Genomic DNA, 21,381 nt, shown 5'->3' with positions numbered 1-21,381 from the left:
TTGTGTCTATTAGAGTGAATTTCAGATCATTTGATATAATATGCCATATAACCAGTTTACAAAATTATAAAATTAGTTTTCTAAACTTAAAAGGATGTTGTTATATATCTGAACAGTAGAAACATCCATTTCTGTTAGTAAAATCCATCAATGCAAAGTTCTCTGCTTATTTTACAGTAAACTAAGGCTTGTTGTATTAGTTCCAACTATAATGCATATTGTGGGTGTGTTGTGTGGGTAGAGTATATATAAACAGTTATTTCTATCTCTGTTCACCACAGAAGACAGAATGTGTTGAATATTTGCTGTCTTTCATACTTCAAACAATAAAGTGGTTCTGTTGTTGAGGCATAAACAATGCTAACATTCTTTTGTGCTTTGTGTGTGGCTCGTTTCCTGTTGATTTCTAAAACTGGCATTTTCTTATAAATGGAGTAAAATGTCTGATGGTTTTGTTTCATTATTTTACTCACACCTCAGTGGAGAGCAAGGTGCACTGTGCCTTACTGTTATTTAAATATGTATGAACTGCATTGATAGTGCTTCTGTACCTTGGTATGGAGTTAAGCTATGCTGTTTCAATTAGTGTGTAAAATATTAATGACAAAGGGACACTACATAATAGCAAAACAATATTGGCTGATCACCAAACATCTTACGGCATGCTTAGAGGCTGTTGTAATGTTAATGCTTTTAAAAAACATTACTGTTTCTGGCTGCTTTTTAGTAATTCTTGATCAGATTAATTAGTAGTCATCATGTTGTGATTTTTGTATTTAGGTGCATTTTCCAGGGACCTTGACAAGCTGCACTATTGGGATTCATTTTGGCATTATTAAAGATGTTAAACTGATGTTAATAGAAGCTTTTTTAAGGATGTGGAAAAAATAGGGGGAAACTTTTTAGCATACAGTTTTAGTTGTATGTCTTTGTATGTGTTCAGGCCATTCTGAAGTGACTTTAGAGACTTTGTGACATTTGACACCATTGTTTATGAGCATCTTGAGGCTTTTCACTCTTCCCCCATACCTGAATGTAATTTACCACTGAATAGTAACCGTATATGTGGTGAGGTGGTGTAACTAGGAAAGTGGATTGAGCTGTTTGTAATGAGTAATATACCACAATTTCTAACCACTATCTTCAGTTGATAGTAAACCTGAATTCTCCAGCATATAATACAAACGCTTTATTTTCTGCCCTCATAAAAAGTATATTTATGCAACGCAACATCAAACTACTGTGTAAATATATTGCTTTATTTTAATGTACTCTGTGTTTCTGTCACTTTTAACAAGTGAACATGTTCCCAAAAGCCTGCATACTGTTTTAAAAAAATCCACAAAAATTTCTTTAAGTACCACTGGATAATAGGGACATGAATAAAATCTATTAGCCACCCAAGCCCCAATTACAATGTGTTTTCCATTGAAAACAAAATGTCAACATAGCTTCCTTGTCAAATTTCAGGCTGACTGTATAAATCACATTTGCATAACTAAATTAAATCAAATGTGATAACAAAGTAGAAGGTTTTGGAGCCCGTCTTTGCCCCCTTTTGGAACCCTTTTTAACACGGATATAGAAGCAAAAGCGAGCCTATAGTCAAGAAGTGAGCAAACGAGAGAGAGAAATAAGTGTGTACTTTAGTGACTAGACTGAGTTACTGGAATGTGTAGTATGAGCACACTGAAAAAAGGTGTTAAAAGTTTCTTGGATTCACAGTATGGTGAGAACAGCAAGCAATTGTATCCATTGTATATAGCAGCTGTCTGTATCCATTATCCCTTGCTAGTTCAACCATTGTAAGAATTAACAGTGTTGCTGTGTATGTCTATGTGTGTATATACAGTGCCATCAACAATTATTGGCACCCCTGGTTAAGATATTTTCTTAGGCTTCTAATAAATAATTTTTTTCCCAAAAAATATAGGCTCACAACACAAAAAAGAGAAAAATTCAACCTTTAATTGAAGAACATTTATTCATTGGGGAAAAAAATCCCACATTAAGAAATAAGTTTTTTACTTGAAATCGTGTGTGCCACAATTATTGGCGCCCCTGCTGTTAATATTTTCTACAACCCCTTTCTGCCAACAAGACAGCACTTAATTTTCTCCTCTAACATTTCACAAGGGTGGAGAATACAGAGACAGGGATTTTTGACTATTCATCCATAGTGTAAGGAAATAGTATATCTGGATGACAAGGCGGTAATACCAACCCATACCCTGGCATAATGTGACTCTGTGGTGACTGAGAAATTCCCGATTGGTCAGACAGTTCATGTTGAAAAGCTCTTATGGCTGTAAACCTGAGGTTGGACGGAACTTGCAAAGGACTAGGTACAGCACAATTCCTCAATCTGCCTTTGTAAAGCCAGTCCCAGATCAGCACACAGCTCCAAGAAGATATCTAAATCAGCTTAGAAGCCAGCCATTATCTTGAGAGAAGAAATCAGTATGATATCTAAATACAGTCAGTCATCATCTTCCAACCTGCTATCTCCTAACACAGGGTCACACGGTCTGCTCGTCCAATCCCAGCCAGCACGGGGCGCAAGGCCACCGCAGGGCACACACATATCAAGCACTAGGGACAATTTAGGATCGCCAGTGCACCTAATCTGCATGCCCTTGGACTGTGGGAGGAAACCCGGGAAGCGAACCCAGGCCTCCTTACTGCAAGGCAACAGCATTACCACTGTGCCACCGTACCGCCCTGTCTAAATACATACTCTTTTCCAATTCTTCCATTTGTGATATCCTTTAACAACACTAAACCTGTAATGGTAGTTGAAATAGTTTGTTTCTTCTAAAGCAGCAATGGTAGTTGGAATAGTTTTCCCCTTCCGTGCACCATTATATCGTTATAGATTGATTACAATCTAGTGCCATAAATTTGTGCACAATTTGAAGTTAATTTCGGTATATTTGATAAATATTTGATAAATTTGCATAAATGCAAATCTAAAAAAGAAAGGAAGAGAAGCACTGCTTATATGCTAGGTGCCACCAATTTACAAAACTATGCAGAAACATGCATGTGCATGGTCTGAAGCTGACGTAAAAATGTAATTGGCTTTATGCCAAGTTTAGTTTTTGTACATCTTGATGTGAGCATGGAAATTAATGTACACAGGAGGTGTTAGGAGTCATTAAACTTTTGAATTTTTGTAACTTGGACTTTTGAGCTGTAGTCTTATTCATCTCCTTCTTGGATCAGGCCTATTTGACAACTTCATTTTAACAAAACGGGCGTCACGGTGGTACAGTGGTATTGTTGCTGCCTCGCAGTTAGGAGACCCGGGTTCACTTCTCGGGTCCTCCCTGCGTGGAGTTTGCATGTTCTCCCCGTGTCTGCATGGGTTTTCTCTGGGTACTCTGGTTTCCTCCCACAGTCCAAAGACATGCAGGTTAGGTGCATTGATGATCCTAAATTGTCCCTAGTGTGTGCTTGGTGTATGGGTGTTTGTGTGTGTGTGCGCGCCGCGCAGTGGGTTGGCGCCCTGCCCGGGGTTTGTTTCCTGCCTTGTGCACTGTGTTGACTGGGATTGGCTCCAGCAGAACCCCCGTGACCCTGTAGTTAGGATATAGTGGGTTGGATGATGGATGGATGTATTTTAACAAAACCATTTTCTTGGTTTTGAAGAGTGATAACCAATCAATCTGTTAATTTTTTTTTTTTTTTTTGCATTCTAAAAAGAGGTTCCCTTAAGTATCAAGTTCCCATAGATTTTAATATGGTATGAATGGACAGTATTTTAATTGAGGCTGATTATAATAAGAAAGTATTTAAGATCAATTTTGCACTGTCTTGGCTTCCATTTATGTTTGACAGTTGGTATGCTATTTCATACATGATAGGCCTGTTGCCTGTATTAATGTATTGTGTGTAAATGTGGTAATTATTTATGTGATCACTTTCAGTTTCAGATTTTTTTTTTTTAATTGTGTAGCACCTTTTTCTGATTTGCTTTTTTCTGCAGGTAAGCTGTTTTTGGTTTACTGAATTATTAGAAGGTGGTTATGAGTTTTGAGAATATATGTGAATGTATAGTATCAGTTTACAAAAAGGTACTATTTAGCATGTGAAGCAATTTATAGTTTCAAACAGTGTTAACCTCAACATTTTTAAATGTTATTGTTAATTGTATTTTATTTTTCCCCCCATGTACAGTCTAGTTATCCAGCCTGGGAGGATTTTATTTCCAAAGGAACCAAACTTCAGTCTCAGCTGAGGTAAGGCCAAGTTTATTTTCAGTCCTTTCAATGATGTACATTGAAGAGTTTCACATTTCTTAAGTAAATGGTGTATTTATATTTAGATTTTTTTTTTCCACTTTAAGTATGTGAAGTTGAATGGTGGTAAGAGGGGTCAGAGAGCTACTATTAGTGCAGTAGAGAGGGCTGATTGTGAAAGTAGATACTTTTGTTAATGTGATAAGAATCTCTTTAAATATGTACTTTTGTTGAGTTACTGTTGTCAGCAAGTCTTTAGAACAGGTGACACTGCAACTAAAAGAGTCTGGTGATGTTTGAACCAATTTAACACACAAACGTACACTTTTTTTTGGGTGTTGGGGGGGGTGGGGTCATTGGAGGAAAAAAAGTCCTGGGTGATCTCCAGTGTAGGAAAAGTTGGGGTTTGTATATGTAAATTAGCTGGTGTTAATAGTAGCTTTTAAAGTTAGTGCAGGCTTCCTGCAGCTGGAAGACCTGTGTTTTTAAATGCAGGTTTTGATTGTGTCACAGTGGCACTTCGTAATGTCAGCATGGGAGGTATACTTTCTAGAAAAAATAAAAGCAACTAGCTACATACAGTATTTATATTTTTAATTCAGTTTGGAGTGACTGGGGCATTCTAGTTTGTCATTAAATGGGAGGACTCCTTGATAAATTTAGACAGTTATGGGAGAATGCTCTTCTGTATATTTTGTTAGTGGAGGTTGGGTTCACCCCCAAATTGTCAAATATGGGTTTCCTTTTACTTTCAGTAGTTAATGAATATGTTCTGTTTATAATTATTTTAGTTATTGCTTTGAAGAGTAGTAGCCCAGTTCAAAACATGTTCATTTGCATGTATACATACTGTAATAAATGTATACAGTAAGTATTTATCTTAGTCTGTAATTTGAGGAGGCAGCACCACAACAGGCGTACATTTAGTCTGTAATTCCTGGTGAGTCTACTTTAATTATGTCACTCTTAAATTCTTTAGCAATATACTAATCCTTCTTTTCTATAACTAAAAGTCTCAAGGATTTCAATTTTTCCGTACAAAAAACAGTGGATGTAATAATCTTGCTCTCTGTTGACTCTACTTGTAGTAGCTCCATAAAGAGGGATCAGAAGACAGTCATATTCAGATCCTGTGCACAATTTTGTAAATAATAAATCAATGACTGTTTCTTTCTCTGCTTTAGCAAAGAAGTTTTGAAATGCTGGATGCCATTTTTAATGTCCTTTCATTATTTCAGCTTTTAAAGGAGAAAACAATTGACTTTGAGATGCTGTGTTAAAAGATGGTGAATGTTTTATTTTTGTTGCAGGACAACACTGTTGGTGACAAGCTCATTTCTAGATGCTTTCCAGAAAGTAGCAGACTTGGCCACAAGTACTCGAGGTGAGAATTGTTTGTTTTAATTCTAGCTGTGCAAAGTTGTAAATGCTTGAAGCCATTTACAAAAAAAATCGGAGTTTTTCCTTTAAAAAGTCCCTACTATTGACTTATGGATATTTATTCAGTTTATTTCTAATTTGGCAAACTTTGGCTAGAATAACTAAAATCCTCCTTAATCATAGTCTTGGTGATTTATATTCATTAACTTTACAGTCCCATCATGAACCTTTCAGTGATTTTCAAGAAGTGGGGCTATTCCACACATGACTGTATATTTGTATTTATTATTCTTCCTATTATTGAGACATTTCTAGCAAATGTTTATCTTTAGTTATTTCACTCATAGATTACTGGAAATGGTTTAATAAAGGCTTGCCTCCTCCTGTATAAAAGTTGCTGCTTTTATATTTCTCATTGTAGTATATGTATCTAATTGTGACTTCCATTTCCTGCTTTCAGTGGACCAATCTTCATTTTTTTAGAAACTCATTAATTTTGATTCTTTACTGAATATAAAAAACCTTTTGAGATATTATCAGTTAATCACCAAGATATGATACAATTATGCATGACTATAAACCACTGCTTTTCTTACCATTACCAGAATTCAAATGGTTTGTAAACCTGAGAGTTGAATAACAAAAGTGCCATCACAAGAAGCACCTGATTATATAGGTTATGGATTTGGATGATTAAATTTTAGCTGTAATTGTTGCTAAATAAAATAAAAATATGAATATTTTTAATTATGCATCTTTAATGCATATTCATTTTTTTACGTTAAAAGTGATTTAATCTAACAGGATTGCCAGAATTTTTTTTAATGATAAATACATTATTGCTATTCTTTTTCCCCAGACATTGTACATGTAACAGTAATTTTAAAATTTTTGATGATTGAATTAAAAGCCTTGGAATGCAGTAGCATTTTGAAATGAAACAATTAGCTGAATTATATGACCTAATTGTGAAGTATGAAGACCAAAGTGCTTTGGGCCTTGTTAGATGACACAAAACCCTTATTTACACATTATTAATATCTGTACAGGCACATCTGACTCCGCAATGGGTTATTATTTGGTATTGGATATTTTGTCACTTGTTAATTTTCAGAAATTTTTATAGTCTTGCCACTATTTCTTTTTTAATATGATATATTTAAGACAAGTGGTAGGTTTCTTAATTCTATATTGCAATGCATAGCTTAATTGAGTGGGGATTTTTTAAATTGTTTTAGCTGCAGAGCTGGGAAATATATTTTTTATGTCTTGGCCAAGGATGCCATTTGTGAGGGTTCTGAAAGCTCTTTTATCTGCTTGTATCCTCCCACATTCAGACAGATGTTTGCTTTCATAGTGCAATACACACAGTTACATAGATGAGCAAATCTAAACATGCTTATGTGAGGGTATTAGTGTAATTTTTGCCCTCTAATGGACTGGCAGCAATTCTAGAATAGGAGTGTGGTTCTAGTAATGTCTCTGCTTTTTAGAGAATGTATAGATAAGCTTATTTTGCAAATTGGTATTTTCTATAATAGTTTAATGTTCATATTGTTAAATATTGTATTTACTGATTTCTTTGTGTCTAATGTAAAATCATACAAATCCTAACCTGGACTCCTTATAACTACTTTGTTAATTTTTTCCAGGAGATTTGTATTCCTAAAAGTTGTATCTTATAAGAGTTTCAAACTGTTAACTGTTCAAGCCTGACAAATCCTTCTTTACATTCTCACTGGTAGATTTGTAATGTTTTAAAAGTGTGTTCTTTAGTAGCTTAAAGGTAAAATATTGTAAATGAATTGCATGTGGCAATTCAGAATCATGGCTTGTAATTAGGGAACAGTGATTATTGCTGGTTCATTACTGCTCCATAATTCTAGATTCCAGATTCATCACTGTATGTAGGGCCCCTTGATTTCTGTGGTAAACATGGACGGAATCATGGAATTAACGCATGAAAACGGATTTTAGATATGAAAACGGAAATGTGCGGAATTTAGAGACTGAAGGGGTGACTGTTAAAGAGAAAAAAAAAAACTTACCAATAAATTTAATGTTTGAATAATCTGTAGTTCTGTCACTCACATACTATTTTCTGGTTTGTTGTTTTTCAAGCGAATGAAAGTCTTTGTGGACATTCAATTGTGCCTCTATCTGTTTGTGCTCGTGTTTCTTGTATGTTTTCTCATTAAAGGCATGCGAATTAGCTAGCTGCACAAAACAGAATTGTCAAAGCAAGCAGTATCAGATACCCAAAGTACATAGAAAAATCTAAGAAACACTAGCTTAACTGCAAAATTGAGGGCACAACAATATCCTGACAACTGTTCTGCAAGTTTTGCCAGCACACCATAGACTGGACACGAAAATATACTTGCAATGACCATGTCAAATCTCAAGAACAAGGAGAAATTGAGATCAAAAAGTGTTCCCTTTCAGGTAGCAATACAGGAAACAACACAACCGTAAGATGCAAGACACCAGTTTGTGGAGGACTTTTTGGTCATACGAGTCAGATATACCACTCAAAAAAAATGACGAAGATGCTTCCTTTGTTAAGAATTGCCAACAAGGAGATGAGCTGCCAGAAAATGAGACCAGTCTTTGTCAAACTCATCTGCCGCATGTCTTGAACAACATATGGACGCCGTTCTTTGAAAGATTCATGGCAATAAGATTTATGTTGTAGTTGATGAAACCACAGATAGCCGAGACCACATAGTTTTCAACATAGTGATAGGTGAGTAAATGTTTCAATGTAATACTTTTATGTAGGCAGTTCTAATTGTACATGAAATTATATTTAACCGGTATTAACAGACTTTTCCATAGAAAATATTATTAGTGAATGGCACTGGTTAATGGGTTCCCTTTTAAAATTTAACAATGATGTTTATGGATTTAATAAATGTTTTGCCTAGCGGTGATGAGGCACGCAAGGTCAGCATTTGACTCTTTGTTATAAACTTGGCACCTACAATCCTGGGCAGAAGAACAGGCTTCTCCTTAGATGCAACGAACCCTTAAAAGCCGGTCACCATTTGTTTTTGTTCTATTTTATTACTGGATTTAGTGTCTTGCAGATTAGTTTGCTTTGCTTTGTAATTAATTATTTTCAGATATGCAGTAGATGAAGCTACAGATGTAATAATCCACGTTTTCAATCTGTAAACACTTGAGGTTTAAGAATCATTAGAAATAATTTACATAATTACAGTTAGATACTGAAGACCAGTAATTTTTCAGGAAGCCTGCCAGGAACCCCTGAGGTAGGAAACACCAGGTGGAATAGCTAGTTCAAATTAGTAGGGTACCAACAAAGCTCGCCAGTCCTATCCACTTATTTCTTCCAAGAAAACATCAAGTCAAGTTTTGAAAGTCCCTAATGTCTTACTGTCCACCACACTACTTAGTAGCTTATTCCAAGTATCTATCATTCTTTGTGTAAAGAAAAAATTTCTAATGTTTGTGCGAAATTTACCCTTAAGTTTCCAACTGTGTCCCCGTGTTCTTGATGAACTCATTTTAAAATAACAGTCTCAATCCACTGTACTAATTCCCTTCATAGTTTTAATCATGCCACCTCTTAATCTTCTTTTGCTTAAACTGTATAGGCTCAACTCTTTTAATCTTTCCTCTTAATTCAACCCCTGTAGCCCTGGAATCAGCCTAGTCGCTCTTCTCTCGAATTTTCTAGTGCTGCTATGTCCTTTTTGTAGCCTGGAGACCAAAACTGCACACAGTACTCAAGATGAGGCCTCACCAGTGCATTATAAAGGTTGAGCGTAACCTCCTTGGACTTGTACACCACACATGGTGCTATAGAGTGCATCCGGAAAGTATTCACAGTGCATCACTTTTTCCACATTTTATGTTACAGCCTTATTCCAAAATGGATTAAATTAATTTTTTTCCTCAGAATTCTGCACACAACACCCCATAATGACAACGTGAAAAAAAAATGAATGTAATCCATTTTGGAATAAGGCTGTAACATAACAAAATTTGGAAAAAGTGATGCGCTGCGAATACTTTCAGAATGCATTGTATAACCTAACATTCTGTTAGCCTTCTTAATGGATTATGAACACTGTCGGGAAATCGATAGCTTAGAGTCCACTATGACTCCAAAATTCTTCTCATAAGGTGTACTCTTGATTTTCCGATCGTCCACTGTGTATTCAAACCTATGTGTAATACTGTACATTTACTGACTAAATTTCATCTGCCACAAATATGCCAATGCCTGTATGCTATCCAAGTCCTTCTGTAATGATATAACGGATTCCAAATTATCTGCTAATCCATCTATCTTGGTATCATCTGCAAACTTAACCAACCTGTTACTTATATTCCTATCTAAATCATATATATATAAACTGCTCAAAAATATTAAAGGAACGCTTTGAAAACACATCAGATCTCAATGGGGAAAAAGAAATCCTCCTGGATATCTATACTGATATAGACTGGGTAATGTGTTAGGAACGAAAGGATGCCACATCGTTTGATGGAAATGAAAATGATCAACCTACAGAGCCCTGAATTCAAAGACGCCCAAAATCAGAGTGAAAAATTATGTGGCAGGCTAGTCCATTTTGCCAAAATTTAATTGCAGCAACTCAAAATTGTACGCAGCACTTTGTATGGCCCCTGTATTCTTGTATACATGCCTGACAACATCGGTGCATCCTTCTAATGAGATGACAGATGGTGTTGTGGGGGATCTCCTCCCAGATCTGGACCAGGGCATCACTGAGCTCCTGGACAGTCTGAGGTGCAACCTGGTGGCATTGGATGGACCAAAACATAATGTCCCAGAGGTGTTCTATTGGATTTAGGTCAGGAAAGTGTGGTGGCCAGTCAATGGTATCAATTCCTTCATCCTCCAGGAACTGCCTGCATACTCTCACCACATGAGTCCAGGAATTGTCGTGCACCAGGAGCCACTGTACCAGCATAGGGTCTGACAATGGGTCCAAGGATTTCATCCTGATACCTAATGGCAGCCAAGGTGCCTTTGTCAAGCCTGTAGCGGTCTGTGTGACCCTCCATGGATATGCCTCCCCAGACAATCATTAACCCACCACCAAACTGCTCATGCTGAATGATGTTACAGGCAGCATAATGTTCTCCATGGCTTCTCCAGACCCTTTCACTTCTGTCACGTGCTCAGGGTGAACCTGCTCTCATCTGTAAAGCACAGGGCACCAGTGGTGCATCTGCCAATTCTGGTATTCTATGGCGAATGCCAATCGAGCTGCATGCTGCTGGGCAGTGAGCTCAGGGCCCATTAGAGGACATGGGGCCCTTGGGTCACCCTCATGAAGTCTTTCTGGTTGTTTGGAGACATTCACACCAGTGGCCTGCTGGAGGTCATTTTGTAGGGCTCTGGCAGTGCTCATCCTGTTCCTCCTTGCCCAAAGGAGCAGATACTGGTCCTGCTGATGGGTTATGGACCTTCTATGGCCCTCTTCAGCTCTCCTAGAGTAACTGCTTGTCTCCTAGAATCTCCTCCATGCCCTTGAGACTGTGCAGGGTGACACAGCAAACCTTCTGGCAATGACACGTATTGATGTGCCATCCTGGAGAAGTTGGACTACCTGTGCAACCTCTGTAGGGTCCAGGTATCGCCTCATGCTACCAGTAGTGACACTGACTGTAGCCAAATGCAAAACTAGTGAAGAAACAGTCAGAAAAGATGAGGAGGGAAAAATGTCAGTGGCCTCCACCTGTTAAACCATTCCTGTTTTGGGGTCATCTCATTGTTGCCCCTCTAGTGCATCTGTTGTTAATTTCATTAACACCACAGCAGCTGAAACTGATTAACAACCCCCTCTGCTACTTAACTGACCAGATTAATATCCCATAAGTTTCATTGACTTTATGCTATACTCTGATTAAAAAGTGTTCCTTTAATTCTTTTGAGCAGTGTGTGTGTGTATGTATGTATGTATGTATATATATATATATATATATATATATATATATATATATATATATATATATATATATATATATATATATATATATATATATATATATATATATATATATGCCCAATTTGATGCCAAACCTCTCATGCAGTACCTTATCGAATGCTTTCTGAAAGTCCAGATAAATAATATCATAAGCTTCACTTGGATCGTATCCTTTTTGTTGCCTCCTCATAGAATTCCAGCATGTTAGTCAAACACGACCTCCCTCTTCTGAACCCATGCTGACTGTTCAGAATAACTTTTCCTGTGTTGCATGTTAAGCTTACTGTCCTGTAGTTGCTTGGATCTGCCCTGTCACCCTTTTTATATAATGGGATGATATTTGCCATTTTTCAGTCCTTCGGAATCTTGCCAGTTTGCAGTGACTTCCTAAAAATGTGTCAGGAGTTTATATATATGTACTCACTAGCCTCCTTAAGAACACAAGGATAAATATTATCTGTTCCTGGTGATTTGTTTGATTTCATCTTATTTAATCTGAGCAGTACTTCTCCATCTACAATTTCCAAATCCCTCAGTACCTCCTTAGTAGTCACGTTTACCTCTGGGAGGTTATCCACTTGCTCACTTGTAAACTCCTCAGAAAAATGTAAGTTTAGGGCATCCACTATTTCACTGTCTGTATCTTTTAATTCCCCTTTACTATTCCTGATGCACTTGACCTCCTCCTTGACTGTTCTTTTACTACTAAAATAAAGAATCTCTTAGGGTCTTCTTTTGCCTTATCTGCTATATTCCTCTCCAACTGTCTTTTAGCCTCCCTGATATCTTTCTTAATGGTTGCCTTCATGTTCTCATACGCTCTGCGATTCACTTTGCAGTCATTGGTCTTATATACCTTTATAAAGCAATTTTTTCCTCTGCAACTTCTTTTTTAAATCTTTATTAATCCGCCGTGCAGTTTTTTTTTTTGTTTCCTATTAATTGCAAATTTAGGTATGTATCTGTCCTGCATTACATGTAAAACATTTTTAAATCTGTTTGACTGCTCCTCGACTGGCTCCATGCTTAAAAGCTTATCCCAGTGTATCCTACTTGGACATTGTCGCATCTTCTCAAAATTAGCCCTACCAAAGTTCAGCTTAACAATTTTAGTCTTTGCATCTGCATTCTTACAAAATACTGAGAATTGTATTATATTACAAGCCAACCCGCGGCGTACCATACGCTGCATAATCAGGCCGTTTTTTTAATGATTTTTAAGCACAGGGAGAAAATTAACATTTGAAAAATCGGTAATGTAATAAATCAGCAAGAAAAGCAACATTGTAACGATGCACGGAACGAACCAACACACAATCGTCCGTGACTGAAAACTGGTGGACCGTTCTCGCGCCTTCTCCTGTCAGACGGAGGGATGGGGGGTGCACGGCGCGGAGTCTGGAACGGGAGGAGAGGAGAAGGACGTCCATTCAGCTCCGTACGTCATGCTAGTCTGCAGATTACTCGTTCAGTATGCACTGCCCGCTCATGTGCCCACCTCCAACTCGTCATTTGAGGAGTCGTCTTTACACAGTCCAGATGTACCTGTGACTGCTGTAGACTTTTCATTGCTCTGTGCGTTTTTGGCTGCTTTTCTTTATATAATTCACCAAGACACCGACCACGGTAGTAGCGAGGTGGGAGGGGGGTGTGTACAAAGGGTTGGGACGCAACCAGTGGGAGCGTATGAGTCGCACTTAGTGGGAATTTCATGGTTTGCAGCCCGAATGGGGTTCAACGGCTTACCCACGCTGGGTAGAGACACAATCAATGTCATGCATAATTATTTATTGAATGCTAAACATTTCTGGAAAGACACGGTTGTCTAAAACGGGTTGGTGTGAGAATACAACAATAAGTGAATGAAAAGATGGAACCCTGGAGAGAGCAAAATACAACACAATAGTGAACCCGCGGCATAACAAACGCCGCATAATTATTTATTGATGGTTGAACACTTCTGGAAAGACACTGTTGTCTAAAAAGGGAGGGTTTGAGGATACAACAGAAAGTGAATGAAAAATGGAACTCTAGACTTTTCATTGCTCTATGCGGTTTTGGCTGCCTTTCTATATATCCACCAAGACACCCGACCACGGTAATAGCGAGGTGGGAGGGGGGTGTGAACAAAGTGCAGGAGCATCTAAGAAGACACATGTTTGTCGCGGATGCAAATTGCTGTATGTAGAGTGTAAAACAGTTTGCTATGGTGCACGCGGTCGTGCGTCGTAACTGAAAACTCGGTTTTTAAAGACTGCTTGCTTCATTCTGTTTTAACCTCAGTTGTAAAGGAATGTTTTAAGGACCCCATGGGATACCCCTCGATTTTGGCTGCTTTTCTATGTATAATCCTCCAAGATACCCCACCACGGTAGGAGGGGGGTGTGCACAAAGGGTAGGGACGTAATGAGTGGGAGCGTATGAGTCACACTTAGTGGGAATTCCACGGCTTGCAGCCCGAATGGGGTTCAACAGCTTACCCACGCCTCTCTGTGCTGGGTAGACACACGGTCAATCTCATGCCTAATTATTTATTGAATGCTAAACACTTCTGGAAAGACACGGATGTCTAAAATGGGTTGGTGTGAGAATACAACAGTAAGTGAATGAAAAGTTGGAACTCTGGAGAGCGCAAAATACAACACAATAGTGAACCTGCGGCATAACAAACGCTGCATAATTATTTATTGATGGTTGCACACTTCTGGAAAGACATTGTTGTCTAAAAAGGGAGGGTTTGAGGATACAACAGAAAGTGAATGAAAAGATGGAACTCTGGAGAGAGCAACATATAATTGTCCGTGAGTGAAGAAGACGCATGTTTGTCGCGATGCGAATTGCTGTATGTAGCGTGTAAAACAGTTTGCTATGGTGCACGCTGTCGTGCGTCGTAACCGAAAACTCGGTTTTTAAAGACTGCTTATTTCATTGTGTTTTAACCTCAGTTTTAAAGGATTGTTTTAAGGATGCCATGGGATACCCCTCACAAACTGTTTTACACGCTGCATATGGCGACTCACATCCGCGGGAAACATGCCTCTATGTACAGTCAAGGTGGCTTGGAGGTACATGAGGCCTCTATGACAGACGAATATAAATGACGCCGTTCTTTTTGTGTCGTTGCGCCCAAGTTGGTGGCCGTGGCTCTGTGAGTTGTCGTCGTATCCTATGGTCTTGGAGTTGGTGGGCGTGGCTCCTCCCTGCGTGCTCCATAGGTATCTTACTTGTCGGCGGCTTAGTGAATCGCTTTCCATGGGTGTCTTGCCTTTGTGAATTATATATATATAGATGGTCACTTGACCCAAATGGTTCAATCACCTCTACACTCTCAATTCTATCCTGATTATTACAAAATACTAAATCCAGACAGGCTTCACCCCATGTTGGCGCTTTAACATGCTGTGTTAAAAAAACAGTCACTGATTACTTTTAAAAACTCCTGCTCTTGTGCGCCTCCATCTGCAAGGTTATCCCAGTTAATATTTGGATAATTAAAGTCCCCCATGACTATAATATCTCCCTGTAAACTTGCCTTTTTGATATTACTAAAAAGATATATGTATATGTTGAAATTACTGTCTGAATTGGGTGGTCTATAACACACTCCTAAAATAAGACCCGTTTCCCTAATATTTTCCAGACGAAGCCACATGTCCTTACTAAGATGGGGCTCATCATCAAACTGAAGAGGGCTTACATTTAAATCCTGTTTGGCATAAACAGCAACCCCACCTCTTTTTCTGTTCTCTTTCCTTCCTAAAACATGTGCATCCCTCTATGTTACACTCATCCCCATCTTTGTTATTTAGCCAGGTTTCCGTTATTGCTATAATATCATAATTATGCTCTGCTACTCTTGAGCATAATCATCTTGGTGTTCACTACATGGAGTTAACATGTTCTCCCTATGTTTGAGTGAGTGGGTTTTCTCCCACAGTCCAGAGGTATTTAGACTTGGTTAATTGGTGGTGCCCTAGTGCATGGTTGGGCAGAATCGTTCCTGGTTGGGGCTTAGTGGCTGCAGGTTTTTGCTTCAACCCAATTGCTTAATAAGAGGCACTCTGCTTCATTTTAATTGCTTCACTCAATAGGATTTTGAGCCTTTTATTGCTTATTTTAGTCTTAAACAGCTGAATTCTCGGTTTTTAATTGCTCCCTATTAGCAATAAGATGCAAGTGAGAAAAAAAATTCTCCATTTAGCTTGTTACACTTTACACCTGTGTGTATTTATAGTAAACGATTTTGTTTAATTAAATACTTGGAGGAAAAGTGAAGAGAAAAAAGTGAAGGACTGAGAATTGCTCATCCATTTTAGACTTCGGATCATTTGGATCATTCCTTTAAAAAAAAAAAAAAGTTTAGGATATGAGAATGACCTGACGTGACAGAGTTAAAGCACCAACAAGCCATGTAATTAAATTATCGGGAAAGATTGTTTTCTAATTAAGAAACGAAGTTGGAACAAATACCTGCAACCACTGTGGCCCTTAAGGACTGACTTTGCCATCCCCTGCCCTAGTTTGTGTACGTGTGTACTGTATTTACGTTTTTAACTGACTGTCCCTGTATTTTTCCTTACTTGTGCCACATGATTGCTTGTCTCTGCGATCTTTCCCTGGGTATGTGGTTAGGTGGATGGATGGACAATCGGACAGAAAGAGGTTATAGACCTGAAATAAACTGGGCCAAAGTACTTATCAGTAATACTTCAGTTGCTCTGGAAAAAGATGTAATTTTTTTTTATTCCTTTGTAAAACATGCTAAATGTATAAAACATAGTCATCTACTAAATAAATGATCAAATTTATTTTTATCTTATTTTCAGTGCAGAGTTTTATCATTGTCTTTGTTCCACTTTAATATTTGAGGGAACGATTCTCTGATCTGGAGAATTTTCAGGATGTCTGCATTACTTCAGCTAACTCTGTGTGTTACTATGTAGTTCTCGTTATATGAAAGCAAGATTTTAACAACAGTTTGTTTTCTGCTAAAGTGTTGCCCAGTATAAAGTACATAAGAAAATTTCAAGTCACCCTGGTATTTAATTTTTTTTTTGCTGTCAAAAATTGTTATACTTGATGTAATACTTGAACATTTTGAAAAATAAAAAAACTGAAAGTATATTATTATTTCCAGATATATCTTGGTATGGTTCCCTTATGAAAAATAAGCTGTAATCTTGGTTGGGTTCTAATATTTTTTGAGTCTTTGTCTTTCTCTTTCTCATTGTGATTTTTTTTTTTTTTCTCTCGAATCTCTTTCTTTGATTCTAAAAGTATGTTGTTACTGTTGGACCAATTGCTGGCAATTGCAGTACATTTAAACATTTGCAACTGTTTCTTAGCTTCATATCTCTGTGACGATGTGGGTTCTGGCTCCACGCTCCCATGGCTGTTTGGGAACCCTTGAACCCAACACCGTCGATAATGAAACCGAGTGAGCCAGTCAATGGAGGCAAATTGAGCATCTGAGCAAGGGGATGGTTGAAAGTACAAAAGTGCTTTTATTAAAACAGTCAACAAAAAAACAGTGTTCCATAAATAGTGCAGTTTCAAATTCATTAAATAAATAATCCATAAAATGAAAACGAGGAGTCAAACCAATAAATAGAAAAAACAATCCTTAAAATCGAAGGTTAAAATCTTCTTGTGGAAGCAGTCTTAAAACCATCAACAAATCCGGTGCTTTTCTGTTAGCGTCTCACCTGCTTATCCCGTATGGGCCAAGCAGCAGGCAAGACGCTCTCTACAGCTGCCCTCCTCAAACACACGCAAGACTGGAGACCTCCCGATCCCTGGCTTCGGTTTGGCTCTCATCCCAGCCTCGAGACTTGGACTCCTTGGTCTCCAGGACGCTCACACCAAGGACTGCCACTCCAAGCCTCCCGACTTCCGCTGCCTTTCTGCGGCCTTCTGCGGCTCGTCGCTTTCACCTTGGTCACTCCCGCTACCTGCTCGCTCAGCGGGAGCGACATCAACACAAACACGCGTGTGTCGGCCTAACACCCAGCTTCCATGCAGCTGTCCACGAGCTCATTCGCCGCACGCCCGCCGCTTCGCGGCTCTCTCCCTCTCACCGACCTGCTTCCTCTCCTGCTCCCGTAACCTCCGTCCTCTCCTTTCCTTTCTCTCTCGATCGCTTTTCTTCCTAAAACCGACTCGCTTCTTTTAAAAACGTGAGGGGCCATCACAGCTGCAGCATTAGCCACGGGAGCAATCACGAATGTGGGCAGTTCCTCACCTGTGCACACGGTGAGAAACGCCCACATCGACGACTGCCCGCTGCTCTAACAACGCCCCCCTCACGAAGCCGCCTCGGGTGCGATGATTATTTATTTAAAATCAATGGCCTTTTCTCCACGAGCTGTGGACCCATAACACCACAATCTCAAGGTGAACCATTCTACTTTCATGTCTAATTTGAATGTAACAAATTCTGATTATTATTATTTTTTTTAAATAACCTGCTGTGGTCCTTCATTTATTTCTAATTGATATATTTTGTAAAAGCAGTATATGTGAAATTGCTTTGGCTTCAAATTAATTGTGCAAAGTTCCATTTGTGATTGTTTTTTGATGGTCTTTATATGAAAAACATTTATATGTTACTTATATAAATGGCACTGTCACACTTTATGTAACTGATCTTTTCCTAAATAAGGAGTGGCATTGCACATGTACTTTATCAGCATGCCTATGTTGATCAAACACATGAAGCTCTGCAGTCTAGTTTGACTTTACACTGTAGGAAGATAAGTAAATAAATTTAGGTAAACAACATTTGATGTGGTGTTATATAAGTAACATATACAGTGTCCATTATTATTGGCACTCCTTGTAAAATTTAGTAAGAAGGGTTAGTAAAAAATCGCTGTTTGCTGAAGAACCGTCATCTTGCACTGAAAAAGTGAGAAACATCTGACTTTTAACTGAAACAAGTTAATTCAAAGAAAAACAAAGCTCTCATCAAGAAATAAATATTTTTTAACAAAAACACAAGAGCCACAATTGTTGGTACCCTTGGAAATTAAAGTGAAACAAAGTAACTGAAGCATGTCTCCCATTTAAATTGGTATTAAGTTGATTGACGTGTACAAGAACTTTCTAGCTGAAATCAATGACTTCCTGATTAACTTGGATACAGATGTGTGGAGACACAACCAAATTTCCGTAGTCAACCATCATCATGGCAATGAAAAGAGAACACTCAATCCAAATGAGGGAGAAGTGTGTTGTCCTTCATAACTCAGGGAATGGTTGTAAAGAAATAGCTACTCACCTGAAAATGCCCATTTCTACAGTTAGGTCAATAATAAAAAAGTGATCATCAACTAGAAATGTGACAAACTTGTCTGGAAGATGATCCAAGTATATTTTACCCCCATGTACAGTGAGAAGGATGGTAAGAGAGGCAATAATATTTCCATTGATCACTATTGGGGAATTGGAAAAAAAAGGTAGACTCCGGGGGTTATCAAGTCTTCCGGAACCACCATCAGACAGCATCTCCATGCCAACAAATTATTTGAAAGGTATGCCAGAAAGAAGCCTTTTTTGTCAGTTATCCACAAACGTAAGCGCCTGGAGTTTGAAACGTTACTACAACTTCGACTGGTCTGATGAAACAAAATTTGAACTTTTTGACAATAAACACGCAAGGTGGGTTTGTTGTAAAAAGGACGGCTATAATGCAAAGAACCTTATCCAACTAAAAAAGGTTACAAGAGAAGGCTATGTGCTGTCATATTGGCAAAAGGAGGTTGTACAAGTATTAAATGCAGGGGTGCCAACAATTGTGGCACATGTGTTTTTGTTAAAAATATTTATTTCTTGATGAGGGCTTTGCTTTTCTTTTAATGAACTTATTTCAATTAAATGTAATTGTAAATTTTTCAGCAGTTTTTTTTTTTTTTCTCTTCTTAATAATCTTTAAAATGGGTGCCATTAATAGTGGAGGGCACTGTAAGTGTTTTTCTTATAAAGACCATCAAAAAACATATTGCAAAAGGAACTTTGCACAATTACCTTGGCGAGCTGTGTAGCTGTTTCATTGAATGATATGTGAGTGGCAGACTCCCTGGTAGGATGACGCCTGACCTGTTGCTGCATCAAGACGATGCCATGTTTCACCTTTACGCCTGGTGCAGCTGCGTTGTTCTTATGTGTGACTGGACTTTTCTTGCAGGGAGGGCATCTTTTCTCTTTCTCTGATGTGGAACTCTCATTCTCATCTGAGTTCGCCTCTGTTATAGCACACCTTTATTTGAAAACAGCAGTGTCAGATCGGGAGGAGTGTCTGACTGAGAGAATAAAACTGAAAAAAACAAAAAATGTTAACCTTTACAAGTACTATAAATTTACACCAGCTGTAACAAACTCAAATTAAATGTATGTTTTTATGCTATTACAGTAACAATAAGAGCAGCTCATTACTCAAAACGATAAATCCTAATGATCTATTGAACCTGCAACCTCTTGGTTATGAGTTAGCAGTTCTTACCGCTGCACCAGCCAAGCGGTCGTGTTAGCATCGTACCCTAACCCGATTTCTTTTTCTTAGGTTATATTCTTGAATAAAAGCACACTTCTATCATTATACTTGTAGTAATTTTTGTGAAAGTGTTTATTTGATATTTGGACTTCACTCTTAACACATTTTATGCTTCATGTCAAAATTTTGTCATTACTATAACATGAAAAAAAGTTTGTGTTTTAGCTATGTGTTCAACATTTCTTGCCTCTCCTTTCCTGTCATCCTACATGTACTCTGATCGTTGTAGACACGGAACACAAATGAAATGCATGTGTTTCAATTAACAATATATTATTTACCTTATACCACTCCAGGCACCTCACACCCAGAGAAACAAGACTTGATCTGGGAGAACTGTATGCCCAAATTGAGCTGGGGTAATGGGATTGTGCTGAACGACACATTTGCAAAACAAAAGGCTCTGATGGAGAGGTGTGAAGGAATTTAAGGTGGCACGAGATTATGCCTTTTTAAATAGGATTCAGGGATTCTAGAGTTAAGGAGTTGAAGTGACCAAAACCTTTTACTGATGCTACTATCTCACTTTGGTGTAGTTTACCATATACTGTAGATACTGTAAATATAAATGCCACTTTCACTGCTTGTTTTTAAGATTAGATGTTTGTTTTTTCTTTTTTTTCTCCCCCCTTTTTTGTTTTCTCCCTGTCATTATGGATTACTCTTTAGGGAAAATGTCAGTTTTTAATAGTATCATCATGTTGGTGAAGAGAAAAGGCAATTAAATTGGGTGGCTGTTTTTCAGTGGGACTGCAAGATAAAGTCTGATTTTCTAACCCCATTCCCAGTGTTACTTAGTTTTAATGCTACATTTTATCATGTTCACATTATTGATTATATTTATCAACTTTTTATACATATAATTAGTTTAAAGTCCCTAGGTGGCAGTAATTTTTTTCATATATTGCAACAAAAACAGGTTAACAAAGCACCAAATGTATGTGTTATTTTTGTTTAACGAGTACTAGGTGCAAGCCACTAAGAAATCTGGAGAAATTTTCTATGGGGGAAAAAAAAACCCAGAAAATTAAAGCTCTATTCAAAAGGTATTATTTTTACCTCAGGAAATAGGATAAATTCACTGCTTAAAGTTGGCTGGTACGTGCCAGTACTGTATACCGGCATTTCCGCATTCTTGCCTTATGAGGGCCAGTTGTAGTAGGGCCCACTTGCAGCCCTGACCACACCCATAGTTATTCAATATAAATTGTACATAAAAAGA

At 38.0% G+C, this 21,381-nt stretch overlaps 1 protein-coding gene across 2 annotated transcripts in view; it reads left to right on the top strand.

Moving 5' to 3' along the window:
* Positions 1-21,381, top strand: part of mtss1 (MTSS I-BAR domain containing 1) — a 228,949-nt gene that overhangs the window by 12,421 nt on the left and 195,147 nt on the right. For both annotated transcript variants that reach the window (XM_039735777.1, XM_039735776.1), the window contains exons 2-3: positions 4,180-4,241; positions 5,552-5,625. In XM_039735777.1, the coding sequence (XP_039591711.1) occupies positions 4,180-4,241; positions 5,552-5,625 (136 nt within the window). The remainder of the gene's footprint in view (positions 1-4,179; positions 4,242-5,551; positions 5,626-21,381) is intronic.

Source organism: Polypterus senegalus, chromosome 14 (assembly GCF_016835505.1).
Source record: "Polypterus senegalus isolate Bchr_013 chromosome 14, ASM1683550v1, whole genome shotgun sequence".
In the NCBI taxonomy this organism is placed as follows: Eukaryota; Metazoa; Chordata; class Cladistia; order Polypteriformes; family Polypteridae; genus Polypterus; species Polypterus senegalus.
The sequence above is the reverse complement of the archived record's forward strand: the minus strand, read 5'-3'. Positions and strand labels throughout refer to the sequence as shown.